This window comes from Glandiceps talaboti, chromosome 5 (genome assembly GCF_964340395.1).
Source record: "Glandiceps talaboti chromosome 5, keGlaTala1.1, whole genome shotgun sequence".
Taxonomy (NCBI): Eukaryota; Metazoa; Hemichordata; class Enteropneusta; family Spengelidae; genus Glandiceps; species Glandiceps talaboti.
Genome location: NC_135553.1, coordinates 2,152,024 through 2,176,447, shown reverse-complemented (window position 1 = coordinate 2,176,447; position 24,424 = coordinate 2,152,024). Strand labels below are relative to the sequence as shown.

Below are 24,424 nucleotides of genomic sequence, written 5' to 3'. Positions count from 1 at the left end.
TATCAATTAAGCCATAAGGATTACATAGGAATATTCTTTTGTTCTAGCCCAAGTTGTGTAAGATATGCTGTGTCACTCTGCTCTCACCGGCCTGCTTTATCTAGGGATTGACTGATGTGTGAGGGTGCCCCATCACAGCATACCTTATACAATAATGTGTTGACTGATATGTGAGGGTGCCCCATCACAGCATACCTTATACAATAATGTGTTGAACGATGTGTGAGGGTGCACTCAGAGTGCACGGCACAGCATACCTTACTGATTATAGTTATTCCATAGCAACACCAGACAACTGTTTTTCCTACCCAAATTTTGATCTTTATACTATGAACAACTGGACCTTTAAACTTTGTTCGGGTAATCACTAATGACGCATGCTTGGTACAATTTGTCAATTGTTGTAAAAGTATATGATTATCTATAACATGGTTTTTACAGACTATAATTAGATTGGACATAGACAATGGACGGACTGAAGAAAGACCTACAAAAGAAAATGAAAAGTGGTCCTCTATAGAACAAAGACTCACAAGTCCTTTATATCCTCTTTATTTGTGATCAGATGTTCTATAAGATGGACATAAGGTCATGGGGATGACACTGTGGTAGAAAGACACACAGGTAATAATGGTTAATTATCTACAACTGAACTGAAGTACAATGTACTAAGAGTTACAGACAACCTGCCCACCAAATATTTATAATTAATTATGATTGGTGTCAAGATAACAAGAAGGATATAAAGAAAAATCAATATTGTTGGATTATTCCAACAAAAGCTGACCATTCTAGGATCAGATTTTAGCACGGCAAGAAAAACACCACAATGGCTTCCAGTGAAGAATTCCAAAGTTTGGTTTCAATTACCGATGACATAGAACTTAACACCTTGACAAGTGAAGAGGTGAGTGTGCACAAAACTGAGGAGACGTCAATGACTTTAGTGACCACAGAAAATATCCATGTGAATGACGCAGTTTTACAGCCTCTGTCTATCCAGCAACAATCTTTGAACCTTTCTGTTATAGAGGATAGTGAGTCACCAGTTCAGTCTATGTTACTGGAGACTTCAGATACGGCACAACAGCATGGGACCATGTTAACGCACAAAGAAAATTTAGACTCTTCTCTCCAAACTGGTACTGATACCTCAGATACAATAACTTTTGACAACAAGACTTTATCTTCAGTAAAAGCAGTCAAAGAAAAAACTTGCACAAACAGATTATTGCCATTCTCAGCACCACTGTCAAGTCTAGCAGAAAACAGAGTAGCTGACCACGATAGTTCGACAGAGAATACAGCCAGTGTGCATGCTCAGCACACTACCATACTCTGTGTCTCATGTAGGGAATTTGATGACAAGGCTAAAGTACTGCCCTGTAAACATTCATTCTGTGAAAGATGCCTAAATCAAATGGTAGACAAAAACCTGTTAACTTGTCATTGTTGCAGCAACAAGTTTGAGGTTCCAGAATCTGGAATGAAAGATTTGCCCCTTGATCTCCCTTTCAAACAGGTTAAAGAATATATCAAAGATGAGAACAAGTGTAAAAACTGTCTCAAAGAAATAGCTACAGAGAGATGTATTGACTGTGCTCTTAATCTGTGTCTTGGTTGCAAAATTATCCATAGCTCTGAACGAGACAGGTCTGACCATAAAGTTTTATCTAGGGACAATTTCCGTAAGGTGACAATAAAAGACCAAACTTTTGGTCAGGTTGTCAATTTTTGTGAGAAACACCCAAACAAACGAGTTGAATGGTACTGTGAAACATCCAAACAATTAATCTGTGGAAAATGTGCAATTAGTGGCAAATCAACCCATGATCATGTAGACATATATAAAAAGGCAGAAGTAGAAAAGTCAAACCTTCAACAATCAATAAAAAAACTGAAAGAAAAGGAAGAGACTACTATAAGGACTAAGGAGTATCTTGAAGATATTTCACATCATCTGTTCGAGCACTTTGCAGAGGGCCAGAAGATCATCAATGATCATGCTCAAATGACTCTTGATGCCATTAAAGAGAAACTCAGGGAAGATAAAGATCAGTTACAGACAAATCTTAAACAGATCTACCTATCTAAGAAATCAGAACTGGACAAAGAACTTGAGCAGTTTGAAAAAACTGAAAGACATGTACAACACAAAAGAGAGTGTTTAGAAAATGTTATCAAATTTGGAAATAAGACCCAGTTGATAAGTACTTCAATTCAGGGAAATGATGACTTCCAAAGTGTTTTGTCATTGAAGTCACAGCGTATTGATAATTCAGATCATATTCCCAAAGTGTCAGTAAAGAATGTCACTTTAGAAGAGTTTGCCTCAGTCAGCTCAGTGCCTTTAGCTCAAGAAATTTTTGAGGTCAAAGTGCCAACAAATATAATGGTAAAAGAGGAGGTATACATCCAAATAATGTTAAATGAGCAACATGAAAAATGTGAATTAGTGAAAGCTGTTCATGTAGAAATGAAACGACCTAATAGGTCTGCAAGTGAGATGCTACCAGTTGAAGAGACTCCTCAGATAGAGAGTGGAAGTGGGGAGATTGGTAGGATAAAATTTATGGGCAGTAAGAAAGGGAAACATGAATTGTCTGTCAAACTACATGATGTCCATATTAAGGGTTCACCAGTATCTATAGATGTGTACGAGTCATGGAAGTCAGAGAGAAAATTTGGGAGAGTGGGCGAAAAGATAGGCGAGTTCAGTGGGGCTTGCAATGTCACTGTGAATAGCCAAGGAAATATCATTGTCCCTGAAGCCATTAATCATAGAGTCCAGATATTAGACAGAAATGGCAAGTGTCTGAAACTAATACAATTTCCTGGTGAGACAGAAACTTTCCTGAGAAAGTGGTGCCCTACCAATGTTACAGTAAGTAAGGATGGTAACCATTTCATTACAGATGGTTCAGTGTGGGGCATGAACACATGGCGAATTTGTGGCAACAATCAAATAGTCATGTGTGACAAAGATGGTAACTTAATTAGATGTTTTGGTAAGTTTACTTTGAGAAGGCCATGTCAGGTATGCTTAGATGCTGAGCAAATGTATTTATATGTTTTGGGTGGTTTTGGGGACAACCATATTTACAAGTTTACTGTTGAGGATTTAGCGTATGTTACAAAATTTGGAGGGAAAGGCCATCTTCCAGGGCAAATTGATGCAGCTAATTTCTTTGCAATAAATACTAAGGGATTACTAGTAGTATCAGATATGCATAATCATTGCATTCAGGTTCTAGATACAGATGGTAAGTTTTGTTACCAGGTTGGTAGTCCCGGTACTCAGGATAGCAAGCTGACCTCACCACATGGTTTAGTACTAGACCAGGAAGATAACATCTATGTGTGTGATGCTGGTAACAGAAAAATTAAGAAGTTTACAAGCTTTGGAAAGCTTGTGTATGTCATTGATTTCTTAAGCACATATACCCCATTCACCTCATTTGCTCGAAGACTCACAGGATATCCCCGTGCTATGGCTCTTACAAATGATGTGCCATTCAAAATGGTGGTACTTGATTGTGAAAACAACTGTGTCAGCATCTTCTCAATGGTTTGATTCTTTGTTCAACTCCATACAGAAGGATGACGATGTTCTCATACTAGTGTTTTTCACTAACTTCAGAATGTGTCCATGTCTGAGCCTTTGATTACACTACCCTTTTGGCAAGTACAATTTTGCACTTTTGCCTTTGAGTATTATGGAGACACTGGGTTGATCACAACACATACAATATCTGGACATTTCTTTTGTCAGATATAAGGTTTTTGAACAGAAAGTGATAAAGTCATTTTAAACAGAAATTCTGTCGAGTGAACAACTAAATTACACATCTATCATCAGGGCAAGTAATGAAAGTGTTATAATTACTTCAGAAACCAAGGCCAAAGCTCTTGGGGGGAAAAATGTTTGACTAAACACATTTGTGTGAAATAAATAAAACAAGGTGGTTCAACTGGTCTCCGATCTTCAATCTGATCTTTATTTTAATTTAAATTAAGATTGAAGATCGGAGACCAGTTGAACCGCCTCGTTTTATTTATTTCACACATATTGCTATGGTCCAGGTGTGTTCCAGCTCTCCACTTGTGACTTCAATAGTTGTAGTTGGACTGATTCTTCTAACAAGAACACTATCATAAACACATTTGCCCTTTTCATAACAGATAGATTTTGAGGAGGATTCAGGTATTTCAGAAGTAAGAAATGCCAAAATCACAGCATATAAGTACACTGATATGCACTCAAAATTCAAAGGATGTACACTGCCTCATTTGTCATCATGTTTGATAACACTCCTAGCTGGAGTGTTACTACAATAAATACCATAGTGGTGACTAGGATTTCGGCACATCATGACCCTTACATGACCTATTGTTTTCCCACATCTGTATATTTCTATATGTACCAATATGAATACATAATTCAACTTGGTTCATTATCAAGGTATATATACATCAATTTTAGAAATTTGAAAATATCGGTATAATCAGGATTTATGACAAAGTTGCAGCTTAGTTATATATTTCATGTTATCTTTTATCTTGTTATTTCTTTGTACACATTACAGCCAAATAATAATACAAAGATTGACTTTACATGAATTGTCATGTAACGTTTGATATTTTGTCTATCTTTGCCAAGATGTTACACATTGCTATATTAAGTGTGACAAGTTGTAAAATATTATTTGACTGCTGAATACAGAGGATCCAAGTTTTTTATATTTGATTGTGGTGATACAATGTGTGTTCATTCTCAGTGTGACTTTTCAAAGAGTTGTATATTGTAATATGTTTAACTTTGCTTCCTTGAGCTGAGAAAATTCAAATTGTAATATTTTGTTTACTTGTACCTAGAAGATACAAATTGTAATATTTTGTAAAGTGTAGCTTGATGTACACCTTTATCATGTTTATTGAGAATTGTTTTCAATGTCATAAAATTATTAAATGACAATTGAATTACCCATTTATTTATCAATCATTTTGTTTGTGTTAGAAGTGTGTTGAGTGTCAAGTTCTTATCCAGCATATGCTGTGACTAGCTATTCCCATTCAGGGCCCTTCAAATAACACTTTACAGAGATATAAATAGCCACACTTTTTGCACATATCATGGCAAGCATATTATAAAAACTTTGATATTATATATTCCAGTCTTCAAATCATCCCATAATCAGTGGACCCAATTTTTCTTCTGATTTTCTAGGTTACAAATTATTCCTTTCATTGGCTGACACTCTTGTTAATGAGATCTAATGGTGTCACTCACAACTCTATTTGCATATATTTGCAACACTGTTGCATTCCTCATCATTATTGGCTCCAGGATAAAGAAATGTAAACTGTAGTTGGACTAATATCTGTTTTTACTACAAGCTCAAACGACAACACAAAATCTCTGACTTACCGATATTGACAGGATTGAATGCAGTAACTACCAGCAATACCAACCATCCTTTCCAGTACAGATTAGATATGGCTAACTGGGGTGGCTGGTAGCTGTCAATAATAACACAACAATGGTAATGTCACTTTTGGCATGAATGCTTAGATATACATATACAAAACAGATCCTGAACTATGTGAGTATTCATTGGGTAATAAAAGACTTGATTTTTTTTATAATAACCATTCTGGTAGCTTCTGAATATAAACAAGACTTTAGTACATAATTGAAATGTACTTGGTTACAAGTATTTGAAATATTTACCCATCAAAGTCTTTGTCTTGGTGAAAACAAAAGCATGACACAAAGTGTTTGGTTTAACAAAATGGAGTGCACTAAGTACTTTCTTTTCATGTTCATTTACAAGAAGGTAAAGTTTGAAATATTCTTACCCTTTAGGAAGTGCAATATTTTCAGGATGATGATATCCACACAGATTTAACACAGCATCCATCAACTGAGTTCTCTCAACTTTTAATACTGCTAAATCTATGAAAAAAGAAAATGAATTAGCTTACTTAGTAGTACTTTATAAAACTATTTTTTTCCTTTATGAATAACAGACGCTAAGGCATCTCTTTCTAGGTTCATATTTTTGTACAAATCATCGATTTATTTTATTTCACTCAAAATGAATAAAAGGTATTTGTGCGAGTGACATATCTGGTCTGCTCTTACAATACGCAATAACAACATGGACTAATATTTAATTAACATATTTCTTCATAAATTCTGGAATACATTTGGTTCAGGTCAAACTCAATGGTGACTAGAGTACAGGTAACACAGAATTGATATCGAAGGGATATTGTAAGGAAGATATTTGCACCTTACAAAAAGTGGTTCAATGCCAAAGTAGTACTGATTAATTACATCTTTATCACCTTAACATGGTTCATGGTATAACTGTGTATATAGTGTTGTATCATGACTGACACCAGCACCTACCTTCTGTGTACAACATGGCTGCCCGTCTCACCAATTTATCGGCAAGATCCAAGGCCTCAGCTGGTGCCAATGGTAATTCACGCGACAAACCAATCACTAAAACTCGCATCAATGTGTCTTCTTGGACTGGTACTTCTGACAGTAATTTAAATAACATACTGAAATACAACAACATGGTGATGATTAATTGGACATGTTGAATCAAGACACATAGCAATTCATACATTGTGCTGTTCTGTAATAATTCCCAATGATTCTGAGAACGAATAAAATAACATTAGCAAATACACTTCCAATCTGAAGTTGTCAGCCTTTCATACAATATGCCAAAAAAATTTACTTGTGTACAAAAAAACGATCAAAAAGACAGCATGAAACTGACTCTGACTCTGTATGTGTATATGTGTGCAAGTGTGTGTGTATGTATGTTGTGTGTGTCTGTATGTGTGTGTATGTGTGTGTGTCTGTGTCTGTGTGTGTCTGTGTCTGTGTATGTGTGTCTGTGTCTGTGTGTGTATGTGTGTGTGTAGGGAAGGTATTGGGAGAGATCCTTCTATTTACTTACGCTCTGTCTGCTTCTGGTGGCCAGTTATCTTTACCAAAGTAAGTATCAGGCTGTTCCAAGTACAACACTTTCTGAAGACTGAAATAATACCATGTTATCAACAATTTACTCAATGAGACATACCCATACAAAATATAAGTGTATGTTTTGAATGTGATATAGAACTTTTTGATAACCAGCATAAATACACAACTTTTCTCCCTTCTAATTACTGACTTCACATTCACATAAACATCACTATAAAATGGATGAATTTCAAAAAATTACATGAGCCAGGTTTTCTGAATATATGTTCTAAGAGATAAGTACTCTCAATAAAATAGATCTTCACCAAGATAGATACTCAAAGAATCTATTGAAACAGCGCCCTCTATGATTACACAAAGTAACTGATCATTCAAAGTAAACACAAGCACACCATGACATCAGTGTGTAGAATAGGAACACTGCAGTATACACTTACCAATGGACATAGTCAGTAAGATTGACTTTAAACATTGTTGGTACAATGGTGTGAAGCCACCAGATGGCATCTCTCTGAATCAAAGAAATCTGAGAGTGGAAATTGTGGAGGACATCCTTGTCTGTGAATAAAAGTGATATAAAATGTATTCAATCTGTGTTTTCATTAAATATAAATACATTCAATGCCCTGACATAACCAAGTATGGAGATGGCTTTAACACCTAGTGTTGACCAGAAACTGGAATTATACATTTAATACAGGGTAAAATTCTCTATCAAAAGCTAACCACTAATTACACACATAAAAATTGGATAAAATGATATTTTTCAGTTCCTTCAAATTAATGCCTTCTGACCTGAAATTTCCATGACTTGTGTCACTACTGTTCTTGAGATATGTAAAAATATATATAAAACAACAAAAAAGCACATTCATCGCTGGGAAAACTAATACTCTGTCTGTCTGTCTGTCTGTTTGTTTATAATTTATGTAAATCTGTAAAGAGTAAAAAGTGATCGGATGATTTTTACTGTGTTCCCACAGTACAATAAGAATTTATGAATACATTGGTACTTAGCTAAATAAATCGTCAAATATCTTTCTCTAAAAATGATGCAAAAAAAATATTAAAGATTTACATTTTTGGAAGGGAGAAGAGAACAACTGATAAAAGACAAACCCAAATAAATATTGTATTCATACCTCTCCGTTCACCTCTATTGAATGCAGCTGCCACATCTTTGACTTGTGGTGTAACACTTAGTAATTCTGTAAGTGCTATCAGATCACTTAGAGATGTAAACAATCTGTCCTACAGACACAGAAAATATAATAAAATATGTATTTATTCTGTAAATGCTATCAGATCACTTAGAGATGTAAACAATCTGTCCTACAGACACAGAAAATATAAAATATGTATTTATTCTGTAAGTGCTACCAGATGTAATATATGACCTACAGATATACAAATATGAAGTGAAGTGACAGTTAAAGTCAATATTTTTTGTAATATAATACAAGGATCTCCACTTCAGTTACAGAGTGCTTCTTTAGACATCTGGCTGTGACCATAAACTTAAACTTGAAACTGCATATAGCATTAACCTGCCATGTGTATATGTACAGGTATAATGCAGTAATATATTTCACTATTATACACTGATTAATGCATAAAATACAAAGGAAATGACTAATATATAGTTTCTGAGGACATTATAGGCCAACGGAATCAACACCCTCTCTGATTATTTTTCTGTTCAGATACATGTATTTTCTGCTCAGATTGTGCATTTGCACCACATACCAAGATTTCCTAACAATAAATTTTAACAAAACAGCCACGATATCATATTTATGGCGTCAGATATTTAGTAAATGCCTAACGTCCATCCTACCATGTGACATGTATAAATTTATATGAATGTAGCTAGCAAGCTGTATCCATCCACTTACTTTCAATTGTGACTCCATATCAGTAAACTGGGACTCACTTCTCTCTGTCATCAAACCCATTGCAAATGATGTAAAACTGATATCATAGCGTAACTGACGAACAATTTCTCTGAGCAGCGCCCTCACAGCTCGGCCATAGTCTTCCCTATTTGCAAGTAATTCTTGGAATACCATAGCTAGATACTATACACAAAAAAGACATGGCATTAGTTAGTATACATAAAATATATCAAGTACAGTTTTAAATATTGTCACATTCCCTTTTTTCTTTTGTTTATTCTGGGGAAGTTTGGACGATTTAAGTGATTTTGTCTTGATGTGGAGAGTGAAGTAGTGATAGTGATTTCCACTCACAAGTTTTTCCTTGTTGAATGTTGTACAATACTGGGATGAAATAATGATATCTTGTGCAAGCCAATATTTATGACAATTATAGAAATATTACAATAACATATCCACATATCCCCAGGTATACAACATTTTAACTTCATAAATGCTGTAGAACGGTTGGAACTACAGATCTGAACAGTTGGTCAAACATGTTTAAAATGAGCCACATTTAGCAAGGCAAAATCAACAAGACCTGCTAAAAGAGATTGATGTTCATGTAGCTGCAAACACTAGTTGATACTAAAAATACTGACAGTAAAACATGAATAACCCAGCTCATACACTGTTAACCTTTCTATTGGTTTAGATTTTAAAACATACATAGAAGGTATGATATCCTGGTTTCATTTCTTGAGAAATCGTTACTAAGCAGGACAAAAATTATTCTGTTTGTAAGAATGGGTACACAATTTATTGGCAATTTCCTTTTTTTTTAAATAATCTCATTGATTCAAAATAATGCATTGCATTCATTTGTCTTTATCAGTGTTCTACTAACCATGAAAACCTGAAATGTTTACCCTGTCTTTATCAATGTTCTAATACCGACCATGAAACTTGAGATGTTAAACCCTCTGTCACTTCTACATGTCTTTTTCATAAAATAAAATTTCACTTCAGACCATTTCATCCAAATGTTATCAAAATAGTAGCTACACCTTGGAGGCAATCATGAAAGATTTAAAAATGTCAAAAGTTTTATCTTCAGACATAGAAGTAAACTGCCTCCTGGCACACTATTAAAGACTACTCAATTGTCAATATTTCTGAATATTACCCTTCTATGACGATATCCTAGAGAGATTAGTGACATTTTGAATTTCTGTGCCAGAGAGAATATGCTAGATTTAACAGCTATGTTTTACTTTCTATTCATTCACTCTGTACCGGCTGAACTGATGATGCTCTGTTAACAGGCAGAAAGCTGGTCAGAATTTTGGAAACTTTTAGAGTTGAGTTTTGAGACCATCCTGTTTTTATTTGTATTCCAATGTCTCACAGATTTCATATTTTATTGAAATAGGAAAAGAAGTTCAAGTTGTTTTTGAAATCATTCTCCACAGATCTGGATATATTTCATCAAAATCACAATATAGTTGTACATGTGTTCCTTTTGTATGGAATATATATGTAAAACCAACATGCACATCCGTTCACAAGTAATCCATTGAAAACAATCTGAATGTTTATATAAAGTGACACATCTTGAAAACAAGTCATGCATCTAACATGGTGGTTTAAGGATATCTCCCATTAATTTGACAATAGTGAAAGTATTATTGGGTTAGTTAGCCTTGTATTCATTGGGTGTGTAGCTACATACGATGGACAGGTCATCCCAACATTACCATTATTTATATATTGTTGTCACTTGTAATGCAAATTCTATGACCCCAGTAACAATAGCAGTCTGACAAAGTGGTAAGATGGTGGGTGATATTTATACAAAACTGGGTGAAGATAGAAATAAATTGTGAAGCCTAATATCATCATTTGGTGAAAATATGGCAAGACTTGAACACATACAATGTATTAAAAACTCATTAGTTTTTTTTAAATACAGATGCAGATTGGACAATGATAGCAGAAAAAATTATTGATGCTTTCAATACACAGACAACAACACAAATAATGAAATATCATACACACTGAAGTATTAGTACAAAAACACTTCCATCTCATACATCAGTAAAGAAATCATTGTTAGATCACTAAATTATGACATGATTTACAGTAATATTCACTACAAGACACAAAAACCAGACTTAGGCCTGTTAAATTCCCTAAACAAACGTTGCACATGTCAGCACAGCGCTTGGTACTCAGTTGTACCCTCAGCCACTATATGTAAGGGAACTAAGAACAATGTAGCCTGTAGTCTGGTATTGAAAGTAAGACAAGAATGACTTCAAAGACTCACCTTAGCTGCAGGTTCCGGTGAATGTTGGAATATAACACCTAATAACGGCATATTGTTAGGATTTCTGGAGTTTGATAACTCATTGTAAATTGTATGTTTCAATATTGTGAATAGGTTTTCAGCATGCTGGTTTAGTAGTTCTCTGTAAAAATGAAAATATCAGGATGATAAAGTCTTACATATAGTGAATACACAATATATTGACACTTTTTTTAAATTATAACAAAACACTTTCAGATCTTCTCTCTTGTCTCACACTTTAAATTATTTTTGTCTTCCAAATGAAGTACTTTAAACTTTGTATTTATGTATCATGTGTTTATGAAATGATTTAATAACTTCTACTAGTTGATTGCAAATTCATTGCTTTTATTCAGGAACAATGAAAATGGTTTATCTTTGATGCCCTCTAAATTTTGAAATAACATGGAACTCTGGGAAATGTAAGTTCTCTTGGATATGACATCTGACAATAAATGGAACTCTGGGAGACAAAATTTGACATGAAATGGAACACTGGGAAATGATATGACATCAGATGGAATGCTGGGAAATTACATTTGACAGGAAATGGTATTCTGGTTCTCTGATTCAGAGATTCCATAACAGCTGGCTTTAATACATGCTGGCATCATATCTACTGAACAGTAATGCTGCACTACAGCTAACAAAATATTACACCCCCTCAACTACATAAAAGGTACTGAATATTGACATTTGATTTTTTTTTTTAAACACTTTTTTGTATTTAATTTTATTACTTTCAGCTGTATGTAATGTGATTTTACTGTTGTTGTTTTTTGTAACATTTAAAGTTTAATGATGTATCTTTGTAATTGTACATATGTGTCTTTGTTTTGGCAATGTTCTTTTTAAAAAGAATTCGTCAATAAAAATGAATATGAATATCTACTGATGGGTAATCAAACTTGTACCACTTTGATAGGAAACCGATGCATAATCAAAGTTATACACAGCTGGCTAAGATGATCATCATATACATCCAAGTTATAAACTCACTCTATACAAACAATGTACATGAAAGCAGTGGTGATGACATCATACCTAATCCAAGTTATAAACTCACCGTATACAAAACAATGTATATGAAAACTGGGGTGAGGACATCACAATTATAAACTCACCGTATACAACACAATGTATATGAAAACTGGGGTGAGGACATCACAATTATAAACTCACCGTATACAAAACAATGTATATGAAAACTGTGGTGAGGACATCATAATTATAAACTCACCATATACAAAACAATGTATATGAAAACTGTGGTGAGGACATCATAATTATAAACTCACCGTATACAAACCATGTAGTGGTTGATGAGAGGTTTAGTTTTCAGACGTATTCTGATTAAGTGTCCTATAACATCAACATCTTCTTGAGTATGAGTGTTACAATTCAAACAAACTGACATCAGTAAATCTTGGGCTGGTCTGGTTAGCTAACATCACAGCAATGAAAACAAAGAGACATGTGAATGTCATCGTTTCCCTTGATAAATCATGTGTATCTAGTTGAAAGTTATAGTTTGTTTGGGAATTTGAGGAGTAGGTATGGATTCAGGGGGACAAAAAAAAGCTACAATTTGACATAGACTGTGGCTCCCAAGACACAGGCCCTCCCAAACTGACACACACATATCCCTCCCAAAAAATTTAGGAATTAGTAGCACATGGTACCTTGTGACTGTGGCTGAAGAGAAGAAACCATGATATACTCCCCTAAAATTTCAATGTTTTGTAAGTTTTGAAAATAAACAATTTAAATTAAATGTGATGACATACTATACATATATTGTTTTAGATTATGTTATTAATAACAACACTGTATGTACATTTTACTGTTTTTTAATAATCTTTCATAGCAGATAACCCAATTACCCTAAAAGGGACTCAATAAATATTTATCTTATCTTATCTTATCTTATACTATACTATACAGATATCATACCTTTGGGTTCTGTAACCACATCTCAAGTCTTGGAGCTGCAACAACCCTTACATCAACAATACCAGATGTAGCAGTAAGTAATCGCAGCATATTACGAGATCCGGTGTCCATAGGTTGACGTCTTGTCAATTGTTCCCTAATAGTTTCAACTACTTCACATTCTATACTCTCTTGAAGCACAAGATACCTGTTAGTAAAAGTTTGATTTTTTATAATTCACATGTTCACATTTTTTGTCAGTTTTTATTATGGGTGGTAAAGTATAATGTACTTTAAAACAAATTCCTTGGGTGTACAGGGGTCTTCTTCCAAAATGATGGTACTAGGTATGAAAAACTATGCAAATATTACAATACCAGCCCCCCCCCCCCCCATGATAGTACTCAGTATGGAAATCTATGCAAATTTCACAATACCCCCCCCCCCCATGATAGTACTCAGTATGGAAATATATGCAAATTTCACAATACCCCCCCCCCCCATGATAGTACTCAGTATGGAAATATATGCAAATTTCACAATACCCCCCCCCCCATGATAGTACTCAGTATGGAAATATATGCAAATTTCACAATACCCCCCCCCCCCCATGATAGTACTCAGTATGGAAATATATGCAAATTTCACAATACCCCCCCCCCCCCCCATGATAGTACTCAGTATGGAAATCTGTGCAAATTTTGTAATAGCCCAACCCCCATGATAGTACTCAGTATGGAAATCTGTGCAAATTTTGTAATAGCCCCCCCCCCCCCCCCCATGATAGTACTCAGTATGGAAATCTGTGCAAATTTTGTAATAGCCCCCCCCCCCCCCCCCCCCCCCCCCATGATAGTACTCAGTATGGAAATCTGTGCAAATTTTGTAATAGCCCCCCCACCCATGATGGTACTCAGTATGGAAATCTGTGCAAATTTTGTAATAGCCCAACCCCCACCCCCACCCAGCCCATATAACAATGGCAGATTCATAATATATTGACACTAATTCTACCAATTACAGGAGAACACTTTTCAACAGTTTTCTGAGTTAGTGACTATTTCAATTATATATTAATACTGTCTTTGTGTACTGAGTATGAGTTGAAAACCCATGTGGTGACATATGGTCATGTCTGGAACACTCATTGAAATATATATGTTTTACATACATTTCCAATATAATGAACATGTGTTACAGACATTACCATATGGTTTTTGGTGGTACATTGTGTATGATATTGAAATATTCTTATATCATTCACACTACTAAAAACATGTTGCATCATGTCTAGCATGTATAACAGTGGCATTATGGCATTAGTCAACTCAAAGTTTGCACTACCTCACTGTCCATATTAAACTATAGATGCTAATTCTGATTATGTCTCATACTCTATTCACATTACAAATTTTAGAGTTGACTCTGAGGAGTCATAATTTGTAAACAGACAAGCCCTTCCTTGGGCCGAGTTCACATACATTGTTTGTTACCTGATGCAGGGAGACCTAAATCTCAAAGTTAAGATGTGTATGAATGTATGTACAGTAGCATATTAAACTGGGACCAGAGTCGACACATCCATTCACACTGGTGTGAACACCCTTATTAGTGTGTGGAATGACATATACACATATCAGTGATTACTTGCACTGAGTAAACATACTGGTGGCATTTGCACTGCAGAGCAATACTGAAAACACTAGTGCATACCTACCTTCAAATCACTGACTGTGCAATCATTCCTTGTATGTACATGTTGTACAAGAACTACTAAGCATAATTGCATGGAATGATTTTGATAGAAATTTGCTTCTTTCAAATAAATATACAATGTATGTAATAACAGAACCCTATGCCATGTGAATGCCAGTGTGGGTACTCAGAACCCCACGCTGTGTGAATGCCTCTGTGGGTACTCAGAACCCCATGCTGTGTGAATGCCAGAGTGGGTACTCACGGGTATTTGCACTTATGCTTGCAGTGATTTCTGCTCCACTTTCACTAGCTACGCTCCTGAAAATACGACCACAGACAGCACTGCAAGCACTCATGCAAAAAACCCTACGTATGCCACACTTCATCCTCCACACTTGCACTGGTGCATGGCATGGGTATATAGCCCAACTTGTATATACACTTTAGCCACAAATGGGGTCTGTTACAACTATGCGAGTTTTAATAAATAACTGTTACTGTACCTTGGTATGATAGGAACTTTATCAATATCTGAGTCTGGGTCTTTATCTGTGACAGACTCCCCTGCTTCTGATGCTACTTCACTGCCTTTATCATCTTCATCAGCACTAGCATGGCCAGGACTTGCACCTATGGTAGAAATAATAGATTGTTAATGTATTCATTGTGGAGCATACATGGTTTTAGCATAGACACTCCACCAAGGGTCTATGGTTTCAGCATAGACACTCCACCCAGGGGTCTATGGTTTCAGCTGATCAAGTTGAAATAGATTAGAGCTGTTCACGGTATCTCAGTCTAGCAGAGAAGTAACAGCATTCACTGCAGTGCAGGACATACAACTACAATTGAAGACTTTGAAGTGAAAATACTTAAAATATATATACTTCTCATTCTAGTCACAGAAATACATTAAAACATAATCAATTTTGATGAGTTATGCCCTTAAACATTCAAATAACCGTGTTATTCTTCAAATTCATAGTGCTAGAGATGTCTTACAAGAAAGACAAAACAAGAGTCAGTGATTTGTATGGGTAGGAAGACGCTGTCCCTCCTAGAGGTGGAACAGTAAAGAGCAATTGATGTAGATTTTCTGAAGAAAATGTTACTTTTTAAATAACAGGGTTATTTCTAAGAATGGGTATGAATTTTCAAAAAATTCCTTCTCCAATCTCACCTGGTAGTGTTAAGTCTGATGTACTACCTCCTTGTCTCTGGCCTTCTAAAGAGTACAAAACGCCACCTTTTTTGGGTACTTTAGTTGCAAATGCAGTCTGTATATTTTGTACAAATTCCGCACACTTAGGGTTGTCAACCCAAACTCTCTCACCTAGGGAGTCTTCAACATACACCTACATACAATAAATCAGAAAGAGAGTCATCAGTATATTGACAGTTAGCATTCTTAGGGTGATATAGTTTCCTCTATGCGAGGAGAGGATGGTGGAATGAAATATGAATACTAAGTGCAATGTGAATATGAATCATACCCTATTAAACGTTTCCAAAATGGTGACTTATTTGTTATACTTACAAGGCAATAGCAGTGAAATGTTAGAGAACTAATAATGTTTTACTTCAAATATATGAAAAAGTGCTGGTTTTGTTTTCCATTTAACCACCTTTAAACCATGAAATGTTATCACAGTATTTAATATCAAAGATGTAAATCTTTTCACAGCTTCCATCCACTTTTTGTCAGATTTGACAATGCTATCACTTTGCATCATGCAATAATTATCACGAAACATCTTAGACAAAAAGAGAATTTTTTGATAAAAAATTTATATCAGTGGAAGTCCACACGATACTAGTTGCAAGACTACAAATTTATATCAGTGGAAGTCCACACGATACTAGTTGCAAGACTACAAATTTATATCAGTGGAAATTCACACAATACTAGTTGCAAGACTACAAATTTATATCAGTGGAAATCCACACAATACTAGTTGCAAGACTACAAATTCAGCACATAAAGATTATACACAGTCACAGCTAATAAGCCACGTCATCTCATCTCAATATATCTCAATTTTTTATAAATTTTTGATCGAAATTAGTCTGACTTTACTATGGTTACATCATAAATCGACACAATATCTAGTCAAATTTATTCATAATTTAACATTGGAGACAATTTGTTGTTTTAAATTTCACCGATTAGTGATAGAATAGCTGGAAACTAAAGATTGTAGATGATTAATTCAGTAGTTCTAAACAGAATATGGCAATACGACCTAATCCAAATATAGTGAGTGGCAAGGACTATGTTTTATAATTCATGAAGAAAAAAAATTGTAGTCTCTAGAAAATACATAAAGATTATTTTGACAACAAGTAACCAAAATTAGTATCACGCTGTTACTTCTTGAACTACATCACCATCTTTATTGTTTGTTCTACGATGGATGTGACTCTGTGTTTACATAACAAAAATATGGTGCTATGACAATTTGTTGAATTTATTTTCTATATATTATGGGGTAGAACACTACATTGCCTATTATGAGATGGAACATTACAGTGCCTATTATGGGATAAAACATTACAGTGCCTAAAGAAATTCATTATTGATACAGAATATCACTAACATTCTCTGTATGCAATTTTTAACATTTTTATAGCCACAATAATTTTGTTTTCTAGGAATCAAACTTTTCAAGGACTTTTCAGGAATGGTTTGAAATTCAAGGATTTTATGAGAACTGTCTCAGAGTTCATGTACTCTAATTTATGGGATGGGATGAATGGGAATTTGGCATCAAATATTATTGGTTATATCTCAACATCATACTAACATAAAAACTGTACAACTCGACCAGACAAACAATAATTTTCATACAATGCCTGTGTACAATGAAGTATTACATATATTCATATTCCCGGAACTCTCCGACTCATAATTATTGATAAATTATTAACTATGATTAAAGATGATGGATAAAATATTCACATATTAATCCAGATAGTACATTCATGTAGACATGTGATTAGTCATCTACACATGTAGAAACAAAGTAGCAACTAGAGACTGGATCCCACAGTACATGTGACAACTTGTAACTAGTCACTAGTCACTAAGTAGCAAACATAACAAAGTAGCAACTAGAGACAAGATCCCATTCACTGGCGTGCGGCGTGTGTGTTCATTCAATATCTGTATTCCCATCTGCTGTATGTGCATGCACACCACAGTATATTGTCTGCATTAACATTTATCGACAGGTTTATTCAAAAAGTTAAAGTAAATAATGGGAGTTGATTTTTAAGATTTAAGATTTTGCTGTTGAAAGGATTAGTCAGTCTTAGTACAGTATAAGTAGTGAATCTGTGGCTGGAATTTTTAGATGAGACTGTTGTTTTAACACTCTTGTTTTAACACTAGCTGTAACTGGAACATATTTGAAACTGTCTGGTTTGATAGTGGATGTTAAAACACTGTTAGTCCAACCACAGTTCTGTATCTATTCACAGTACTTTGTGACAAGACTGACAGTTCTGTATCTATACACAGTACTTTGTGACAAGACTGACAGTTCTGTATCTATACACAGTACTTTGTGACAAGATTGAACACATTCATTAGAGTCAGTCCAATCATAGTCTAGCTACTAGACCTCAGATGTTCTTCTGATACAATACGACAAATGACTGAACATTGCTATCAGGGTTGGAACATCCGAGGTCTAGCAAAAGTCATCTCTGCAGTTCAGGAATATAAATAACTGCCAAGGAGAGAACCGCATTGACGACAAGCACAAACAGAGGACAATAGCTATTTTTTTTCATGCATATTCAGCTGAATAATTCATTAAGAATGAAAAAAACTCTGAGACTTGAGAAAGTCTGTACAACAAGCTATAATAAATGACATCATCAATACTTAATAATATACTTGAAATTCAACTTTTAAATCTTGCAAGTTAAAATCTACCTGAGCCTTTCCGAATTCTAAAACTATAGTATACAAATGTACATGTACAATGTAAAATATTTTAGTATTGTACATTAATTTTTTTGAAAACAGACTTCACCTTTTTAATTAGTTTCTTCAGCCAGTCAATTATTTGAACAAAATCTGACTTTTTCATCAAGGAGTTGTTGTGCAGAAAAATCTTACATTCAGCAAATATTACCAATTAGAGGAATATTGAATGTTGCTAAGCAACAAACTGCAGCTCAAGGAGTCTCTCCTATACTTCTAATACATCATTCAACTCAAAAAAGTATTTTTTGATTACTTGTACACTTCAGTAATATTAGGTTGCTAGGTGACAAGTAATATCAAGAAACTATTCTCCCTAATTAGCTTTGTTGTATAATATGAAGACAGAAGTGCAAATGATAAATATGTTATATCTGTACTTGATGACCTTTGACCTAGCAATCCCATCTGTCAAGGAAATCACACATTACATCTTTGTTTTTCATCATCCTAGGACTCAGCACATTGTAGTTGTGTAACAATGTAGTCATCACAAATTGTCATCACAAGTCATCACAACTGAAATTTCAGTGACACATCTGTGCTGGTTTCACATATTTCATCATGAAAAGACATTTGTTTTCCTGTGTTTCTCTTCTTCTTTTTTAAATTCTAGAAACAATGATGTCCATCTTTATTTCATGTATGATTCTCCTCTATTCTATTCTATCAATTCTATTCTATTCCATTCTATTTCAGTCTATCTATTCTATTCTATTCTATATTCTATTCTATACTCTACTCTGTTCTATTCTATTCTACTCTATATTCTATTCTATTTATTCTATTCTATATTCTAGTCTACTCTATTCTATTCTATTCTATTCTATTCTATTCTATTCTATATTCTATTCTATTCCATTCTATATTCTAGTCTACTCTATTCTATTTATTCTATTCTATATTCTAGTCTACTCTATTCTATTCTATTCTATATTCTATTCTATTCCATTCTATATTCTATTTTACTCTATTCTATTCTATTCTATATTCTATTCTATTCTATATTCTATTCTATATTCTATTCTATTCTATTCTATTCTATATTCTATTCTATTCTATATTCTATTCTATTCTATTCTATTCTATTCTATTCTATATTCTATTCTACTCTATTCTATTCTATTCTATTCTATATTCTATTCTATCCCAATTATATTTAATTTATTTTTCATCCTTTTTGCTGAAATACCTTTTATGGTGAATTAAAATCTTAATATCCAGTCAGAATGCACGGTGTAAATGTACATGAGATTCTCAAAATCAGTGACAAACAAGCAAAATACTTGTCAGTTTAACATTTCAAAATAAAGGAATACACTGTTATATAAAAGCATGTAGGAAAAGACACAGTCTTACCCTAACAAACTGTTCTGGCCAGTTTTCCTCTTCAGAAAAGGACGACAGCAATATATTACATGCTAGTACTGATACCAATGGGTTTCCTTTACTCTTGAAACTCATAGCAACATCTCTCTTAAGTAAATTACACAAACCCTGTAATAAACATAATGATTATTAACCAGTGTATTTACTATAATTTGGAATTTCTCTAAGTCCTATTATTTGAAATATAAGGTCTATACATATATCATGGTGGTAACCAGTTTCATAACAATGATGGTAGCTTTCTAACACTGTGCTGAAAGCATTGTACAAGTATTACCTTTGACATCACCTTATCATGGCACATGATGGCATACTTTCTAAAATACCATCCTATTGTCCTATAGATGATTACATAAGCATTCCTATCTTACTTCATCAACAGGTAACATGTTTATTAATCAATGAGTACTTTGGCCACTGGCCCACTGTACATTCTCGAAAAAAGAGCAATCAAGATAACATCAACAGGTAAGCATACATCAAACTCAGAAAATAAGAAATGATACCACGATAACAAGCTCCATTTCCATATTCTACAAAAACCATCTTCTAATGCTACAATGTATATAGATGTTACTTACATCAACCACAACCTCACTGCCACTCACTAAGTATGGTTTGAGTTTAACCAAGTACATCAAACTCAGATACAACATAGTATCTGGTTTGGCTCTGTTAGATCTCAAGTTCTTGATACATCCACATAAATATCCGTCTATTTTATCATCATCTCCCTCACATTCAGCTTCTAGGACAGTGTCTATAAAATCCACAGGTTTCACTACAAGATGAAATGCAATGAATCAAGATATTATTTATGCAAAATGTGTATGCAGTATTCAAGATAACACCAAAAAACCAGGAAATTGTTGATTTCATAATACACTGTTTCCTTTCAATTTATCGTCAAGACAAGCAATTAAAACTACGATGCACAAAAACAGATAACAAGCATTAGATTCAAGACAATTGAAATCTTAACAACATAAATTGATATAATTGTCTGTAACCTGAAAATCTGACAAAGTAAGGGTGCTACTAATACTATGAAATACAAGTGTGGAAGTGTGACTTCAAATTTCTGGCTAACGATATTTCTATGGGCTTTACCATCATTTATCTGTGTACAGGGAGATTAGCAATAGGCCTAGGATATATGTGTATAGTCTCTATACCATCAACTGCAATGCTATCTACTCTATGCAAATTAGAACCGTACTATCAATTACAATGCTGTCTAGTGTATGCAAATGAGAAGACTCTCAATTCTTACCATCAACTGCAATACTGTCTACTCTATGCAAATTAGAACCGCACTATCAATTGCAATGCTGTCTAGTGTATGCAAATTAGAAGACTCTCTGTACTATCAATTGCAATGCTGTCTACTCTATGTAAAGTAGGAGATTCTCAATTCTTACCATCCACTGCAATGCTGTCTACTGTAGGTCCACTGGATTCACTATCAAAATCCCGGCTACCTTTTCCAAGACTTGTTAGTCCTTGAATTCCTAGCTTCGGTTTCTTACTAACTGGTCCACTAGTAGATGGTGATTCTCGTTTCCTCTCTCCTGACAGCGTTAACTTCTGTGATGTTGATGGTTTGATGTCACTCAATTCTGGACCACTTGGCCGAGATTTAGCACCCAGGGCAATGAAGTCTATACCACTTGGTGGATGCCCTGCTAAAATCAAGAGCAGTGATAATGAATTAGAATATCATTTCACTTTAAAGATAATTTACAAAAGACAATCTGAACTTCAGAGATTACCCATGTTACACTGTTATGAGCTACGATAAACTCTGGTTGTACATTGACTTGATTATGAATGGCGGTCAGTCCAGGCGAAGCCTTATAACTGGATTCACAGTCACTTTTGATGAATACCCATACCATCTCTGTCCTACATCATAGTACATGTTTATATTCTTTCAAGAATGAAGCTGACTTAGTTTGGGTAAGTGGTGATAGTGAACTATGCAGTGTAGCTTACAACCTCTGCTGGTTAGACTTGACGATGTTCTAACACACAATATTAGCAAAATAAATTCGACATTTTACTCAAATGAAGCACTGACCAGTGAACACAGATTATTACATACATGTATGTACCAGTGATTGCTTGCACCGATGTGTGCAGACTAAAGGTATTTGCATTGCTGTGCAATACCAAAAACATTATTGCATATCTGCATACAAATAATTACGTGCTTGTTCCTCAAGTTCTTCATGGAAGCACATGATCGTACAGTATGATCTTCACAGAAATTTGCTATTTCAGATAACATATGTATCCTGGTAATGATAACAAACCCCTATGCTGTGTGAGTGTCAGTGTGTGCTCAGGAGTATTTGCACTAAGTTGCAGTGTTTTCTGCTGCTCTTTTACTTGCTACTCATGAAAGTATGACCACAGAGAACACTACATGTGCTAATACAAATACCCTGAGTACACCACACTTACACTCATGCATCATGGAGTTCTGTCATAATACTGTATTTTAAATCTACCAGCTGTGAGATGACATAAGTAGTGTCCAAAAGTGATGTGAATATTAATCAAATCAGTGTCAGGAGAAATGATCACACAATCACAAAGGGTAACATTTTCTGTGTGAATCTAATCACAAGACAATCTGTCAGAGTCTAGGTGGGTTGAGCCATTGCTAAGTTCAATCTCAGACCACTAAAAGAATCTACGAGTCTAAGTGGGTGGAGCTATTGCTAAGTTCAATCTCACACCACTAAAGGAATCTACGAGTTAATTGACATGACAGTCACTATCGACCAATCAAGATTCTTGACGTTAGTATATTTTTCCTTGTTTGTTGATCGTTGACTTGTTTACAGTAAACAAAGTAATCATTAAGCCTGGGTGTCCCTAGTTTGGAAACTATATGTGTGGTCTTGTTTTCTATGATCACTCTCTCTCTCTCCATGTATAGTCAAATGTACAAATTGTACCAAAAATCTAGCTAAATCTCCTGCTAGAGAAAGAGTGAACAATGCATACCAGTAGTACACTGACAGGTGGTTGTAATCGGTTACTTCTTTCAGTTTACTGCAAACTCAACCTCCAGTTTTAAAGTAAGTCATGTGAGAACACAATAACATCATCAAGTTTATATCAATGCTCCAATAGCATAACTACCACTGTTGGCGGTGGTAAAACAGAATGTCATGCTAAAGAAAACAATATGACTGGAAGGTGGAGAGAGAGATTGTAGAAAATGAACCCTGACATGTAGTTTCTAGACTAGGGTGTCCTGTGACTACAAGAGATACATATTTGTATCAAGACTTACAGGGTGATGTTAGACCTAATTTTATTCCCTAAGCTAACTCCAGGGTCTATGGTTAGGATAAGATTTGATATCCTAACACAAGCCTGATTTGTTATAGACAATGACCACAGTTCTCCCAACAAATTACAATGTCTTCCTGGAAAGCTGGCACATACAATACATATTATCTGTATGTGCACTAACACCTTCAAGGTGTGAATGGAATTGATACTGGTGGAAGTATACAAACAAAGAGTTATAAAACAAAGTATTAAGAAGTCTATGCAGTCAAGTCTATACAGTCAAATAAAATGTAAACATAGCAGTGTGTCACCGAGTGAGTGAGAAAGAAACAAGCATCCTCTAGGATGCCAGCTGGCAGCGCCCTCCTCATTCATGTGTACATGTGGTAACGTTACTAAATAAGGTAAACACTTGCTTTGGCTTGACTGAACGGTATTTCGTTGCCGCCTGCCTTTCATTCTTCAAGCTGATGTCGATGATTCAACCGGCTACACGTTCTAATATCTTGCCCAGTTGCTGTTGGTACAGTTTGACTATCTGATTCAGTCTCCACAGGCTAGACGTGTGCAATCAGGGGGGTCAAGCCTTGACCACAAGATCAGATTCAGCACCAACATAAACACATATGATCATCGATAGATATAGGGCTAGATCTTCAATCTTACCTCGTGATTTAATCTTTCTAGCTGCAGCAGCAGCGATCGATGCTTTACCCCGATCAGTTGCCATTTTACCTCTTTGTGATCATTTCCCGGGGGATTTCGCAAAAGATAGGGGAAACTCTTGGAACAAACCACTTAAGTTAGATTTAAAAAAGTCTGCAGCTATCAGAGGATTGATAATTTCATCATATTTCGATGAAACCATATAG

At 34.8% G+C, this 24,424-nt stretch overlaps 1 protein-coding gene across 1 annotated transcript in view; it reads right to left on the bottom strand.

The window, feature by feature from the left end:
* The window catches only part of LOC144436007 (integrator complex subunit 1-like), a 50,787-nt gene extending 26,475 nt beyond the window's left edge, over positions 1–24,312 (bottom strand). Inside the window, exons 1-16 of the mRNA XM_078124677.1 lie at positions 24,219–24,312; positions 21,665–21,928; positions 20,825–21,024; positions 20,214–20,351; positions 16,044–16,218; positions 15,367–15,493; positions 13,187–13,373; positions 12,532–12,677; positions 11,213–11,354; positions 8,902–9,084; positions 8,149–8,257; positions 7,444–7,564; positions 6,981–7,058; positions 6,416–6,573; positions 5,860–5,956; positions 5,429–5,520 (exon numbers count right to left, since the gene is read on the bottom strand). Coding sequence (XP_077980803.1) covers positions 5,429–5,520; positions 5,860–5,956; positions 6,416–6,573; positions 6,981–7,058; positions 7,444–7,564; positions 8,149–8,257; positions 8,902–9,084; positions 11,213–11,354; positions 12,532–12,677; positions 13,187–13,373; positions 15,367–15,493; positions 16,044–16,218; positions 20,214–20,351; positions 20,825–21,024; positions 21,665–21,928; positions 24,219–24,282 — 2,281 coding nt within the window. The 5' untranslated portion in view covers positions 24,283–24,312. The remainder of the gene's footprint in view (positions 1–5,428; positions 5,521–5,859; positions 5,957–6,415; positions 6,574–6,980; positions 7,059–7,443; positions 7,565–8,148; positions 8,258–8,901; positions 9,085–11,212; positions 11,355–12,531; positions 12,678–13,186; positions 13,374–15,366; positions 15,494–16,043; positions 16,219–20,213; positions 20,352–20,824; positions 21,025–21,664; positions 21,929–24,218) is intronic.
* Positions 24,313–24,424: the final 112 nt, after the last annotated feature.